General features: G+C 47.9%; 1 protein-coding gene across 1 annotated transcript in view; it reads left to right on the top strand.

Annotated features, from left to right (window-relative positions):
* LOC106810186 (collagen alpha-1(XXII) chain-like) overlaps positions 1 to 4,490 on the top strand; it is a 41,609-nt gene that overhangs the window by 5,854 nt on the left and 31,265 nt on the right. The window contains exon 3 of the mRNA XM_014813467.1: positions 1,301 to 1,390. Coding sequence (XP_014668953.1) covers positions 1,301 to 1,390 — 90 coding nt within the window. The remainder of the gene's footprint in view (positions 1 to 1,300; positions 1,391 to 4,490) is intronic.

Below are 4,490 nucleotides of genomic sequence, written 5' to 3'. Positions count from 1 at the left end.
AGAGAAAGAGAGAGAGAGAGAGAGAGAGAGAGAGAGAGAGAGAGAGAGGAGAGAGAGAGACGGGAATGCGACCCGTACACACGCCCCTACTGTTATGATCGCGTCTTGCGCCCCTCGTCTTAACTGCAACAGCGCCGACGTAGAGACTAATCGATGCATACTAATTTTGCAATTTATTTCTACAGCCGAACACGTTTTTTTCTTGATTTTTATATGATTCCCACCTGATACCCGCTCGCTGCGGCATTTCTCTATACGCGTGCTCACAGCACGTCTGTCTGTCTCTCCTTACCCAACTCTTACCTGTAGATCCGCATACAATGCACACACGCGTGAGTGCGCGCGCGCACGACGGCATGTTATACACACAACCCTCTAAGTCTCTTCGACGCTATCATTAAGGAAAATGGTAATGAGGCCCTTGCTATTTCCCGTAAACGCGCGCGCACCAGACACCGCCGCTAGATACAAGCGAAAACTAATGGTGTTAGACGTAGCGGCAGGAAAGGCGGCGCGCTATCTGAATGGGTTGCGTTGAGCGGACGTTTCTAATGAGGTGTGATAATGGAGATGACAAGCCGCGGACGGGTGAAATTATTCCTATGTGTATTGTTATTTTTGTGCGAAGAAGAAAAGTGATTGATGCTCGGACGTGCGTGCGTGCGTGCGAGCGTACGCACGCGTGTGTGTACGCGAGAAAGTGTGAGAGACACACACGCGCGCGCCCATATATAAATTGTTTATAACATTTATTCATTTATTTAATTAATCATTTATTTATTTATTCATTTGCCAAAACTATTGCCATTATGGTGCCGCCCTACGAACCGTTCTTTGCATGCGTGCGCGCAGGCGTGGGCGCGTGTGCGCGTGTGGCAAAGCGTGCGCGTGCATGTATGTGAGTGTATGGCTGCATGTGTGCGTGAGTAAGAGACGAAGAAAGAAAGAGAGGGTGGCGATAGACCTGTATAAGGCGTTAAATAGACGGTGAAGGCGATAGACAAAGCGAACGCGTCAGAAACTGTAGAGACATAAATATTTAGTATATCGAGACGTGAATATAGATAGAGAGCAAACGAGAGCAGAGACACAGAAAGTGAGTGAGAGAGAAGAGAGAAAACAGAACAATAGCAGCAGCAAGAGAAAGATTAAATAATAAATAGGAATAGCAAAATATACACGAGTCGTCAATAGCCAAAAAGGGAACGATGACCTCTATTCAAGCATCGATGGTAGATCAGTAACCCATGGCGTCTAACGTTTTCCTTGTCTTTTTTCTCGTTTCTTTGCTGGAACTCAGAGAGGACCAGGGGAGACATCGACCTATCGAGCAACGAGGTGACGTCACCGTGTTCCGGAAGTCAGGGGGCAGGTGAAGACGACCAGCCTGGTAAGTGTACACGCCACGCTAACGCGCCAATAGCATGTAAGGAGGCGTGTCCTTTTAAGCCGCCACGCCCACCGACCTCATCGGTTACAGTTTTTACCGATCACAGGGTTCTTTCTACGCTGAGAAAATTTTGCTACACTTGTTTCTCGTGTATTTTATGTGAGCGAAACATGGTTGTGCGTAACGATGGCACATCATGCCAGTTTTCTAAGCGCCGGTGAGGGGCACTCTTTCTTTAACAACGACATCTGATTTAAACTACATTAGAGATCAGCGGCGAAACGGAGTACATCAGCAATGGATCAGAAATATACCAGCAGTAGATCAGTAATAGATCAACAGTAGATACGAAATAGATCAGTTATAGCTCAGCAATAAATCAGTCATTTATCAGCAGATCAGCATTTGATGAGCAATAGATTAACAATAAATCAGCAGTTAATCGGCTGAAGATCAGTGGTATATCAGCAGTAGATAAGTAATAGATCAGTGATAGATCGTCAATAGATCAGTGATCGATTGTCAATAGATCAGTGATAGATCTTTAATAGATAAGTAATAGATCTGCAGTATATTAGCAAAATATCAGCAGTAAATTAGCAATAGATCAGTAATAGATCAGTAATATATTAGCAGTATAACAGTCTGTCGTCTCATCACATCTGCAAGTCGGTTTTTACAGGCTAGCAAAGCGGTGCTCAGTTTTGCATGTAAAAACCAAAATATCAAGTTTGTAAGCTGCCTTCTGTCACGCCTAACCGCCGTGTATCTCATCAACTCCATAGCTTGTTACTTCCCCCTCTCTCTCTCTCTCTCTTTCTCTCTCACTGTCTCTCTCCCTCTCTCTCCCTCTCTCTCTCTCTCTCTTTCTCTCTCACCGTCTCTCCCCCTCTCTCCCCCTCTTTCCCCCCTCTCTCTCTCTCTCTCTCTGTCTGATTCTCTCATTCCATCTCCTGTTTCCACGGACATGTGTGCAATTAGCATTTTCTATGTGCAAATGCTTTACGATCCAGATGTGTGAATAAGAAAGTAAAAACTGGAGAGTAGCGGCTCGTTGCTGTCTTCATGGTGAGTTGGTCGGTTAGCTTGCAGCCAGCTGAACATTACAAGCACGACCGTACACGTGGTCTACAGTCATACACCGAGCCCCCATATACGATAGCTCATTAGGTTTAGTCGAAATTCGAAATTCACAAGTCAACGTCTAAAGAGCTTTCGTGATCAATAAGACGTGTTGCTTTTGACGCCATGGTGAGCAATTAAATTCCGGATTTTATTCGTTAGTTGTACTTGAATTCGGAATTAGAATGAGCACTCTGGGCGTACGTGCATGCCAAACTAAATCTTGAAAACCTCTGTATCAAAACGCCGTGGGATAGCACTCTGATTACATGAATAGAAAATCTTCTTTTGATATACTCAGAATTTTGCACAGGGGAGAGATAGTGTATGGCAAGCATTTTGTATCATAATTCGAGAAACCACGGTTCCTCGCACGAAACCAGGTTTCGTGCTCACAAAACCTAGTTTCTTGCTCAAGAAACCAGGGTTCTTGCCATAAAACTAGGTTTCATGGCATGAAACCTGGTTTCTGGCCCTATAACCGCAGTTATAGCTGGAATCTTAGTTTCTTGAGCAAGAAACTAGGTTTGGGGAGCAAGAACCTAGGTTTCAGCAAGAAACCCACTTTCAACCGCGCCATTTGTATCATAATTCGAGAAACCACGGTTCCTCGCACGAAACCAGGTTTCGTGCTCACAAAACTTGATTTCTTGCTCAAGAAACCAGGGTTCTTGCCATGAAACTAAGTTTCATGGCATGAAACCTGGTTTCTAACCCTATAACCGCAGTTATAGCTGGAATCTTAGTTTCTTGAGCAAGAAACTAGGTTTTGGGAGCAAGAACCTAGGTTTCAGCAAGAAACCCACTTTCAACCGCGCCATTTGTATCATAATTCGAGAAACCACGGTTCCTTGCACGAAACCAGGTTTCGTGAGCAAGAAACTATTTTGAGAGCAAGGACCTAGGTTTCAGCAAGAAACCCACTTTCAACCGCGCCATTTTGTATCATAATTTGAGAAACCATAGTTTCGAGCGACGAAACTTAGTTTCGTCGTTGCTAAGGCCCGTATCTAGGATTCGTAATCCCGAGCGTGACGTCAGCGTAGAAATACTATAGAAGTAACATACTAGTTAGGCTAATTAATTAAATATTGTATAAATAAATTAAATATGCTGTGCTATTAAATGTATGAGCGTGTACGTGCGTGTATCTGCGTGTACCCGCGTGCACGTGCGTGTACCCGCGTGTACGTGCGCGTACCCGCGTGTACGTGTGTGTACCAGCGTGTACGTGCGTGTACCCGCGTGTACGTGCGTGTACGTGCGTGTACCCGCGTGCACCCGCGTGTACGTGCGTGTGCCCGCGTGTACCCGCGTGTACGTGCGTGTACGTGCGTGTACCCACGTGTACGCGGGTACACGCACGTACACGCACGTACACGCGTGTGCACGCGGGTACACGCACGTAGACGCGGGTACACGCACGTACACGCTGGTACACGCACGTGCACGCGGGTACACGCACGTACACGCTGGTACACGCACGTACACGCGGGTACACGCACGTACACGCACGTACACGCACGTACACGCACGTACACGCACGTACACGCGGTACACGCACGTACACGCACGTACACGCTGGTACACGCACGTGCACGCGGGCACACGCACGTACACGCTGGTACACGCACGTACACGCGGGCACACGCACGTACACGCACGTACACGCACGTACACGCACGTACACGCACGTACACGCACGTACACGCGGGTACACGCACGTACACGCACGTACACGCTGGTACACGCACGTGCACGCGGGCACACGCACGTACACGCACGTACACGCACGTACACGCACGTACACGCACGTACACGCTGGTACACGCACGTGCACGCGGGCACACGCACGTACTCGCACGTACACGCACGTACACGCGGGTACACGCACGTACACGCACGTACACGCTGGTACACGCACGTGCACGCGGGCACACGCACGTACACGCACGTACACGCACGTACACGAGCGTAC

Source organism: Priapulus caudatus, unplaced genomic scaffold (genome assembly GCF_000485595.1).
Source record: "Priapulus caudatus unplaced genomic scaffold, Priapulus_caudatus-5.0.1 Scaffold417, whole genome shotgun sequence".
NCBI lineage: Eukaryota > Metazoa > Priapulida > Priapulimorpha > Priapulimorphida > Priapulidae > Priapulus > Priapulus caudatus.
Note: the sequence above shows the minus strand (reverse complement) of the source record. Positions and strands in the feature narration are given on the sequence as shown.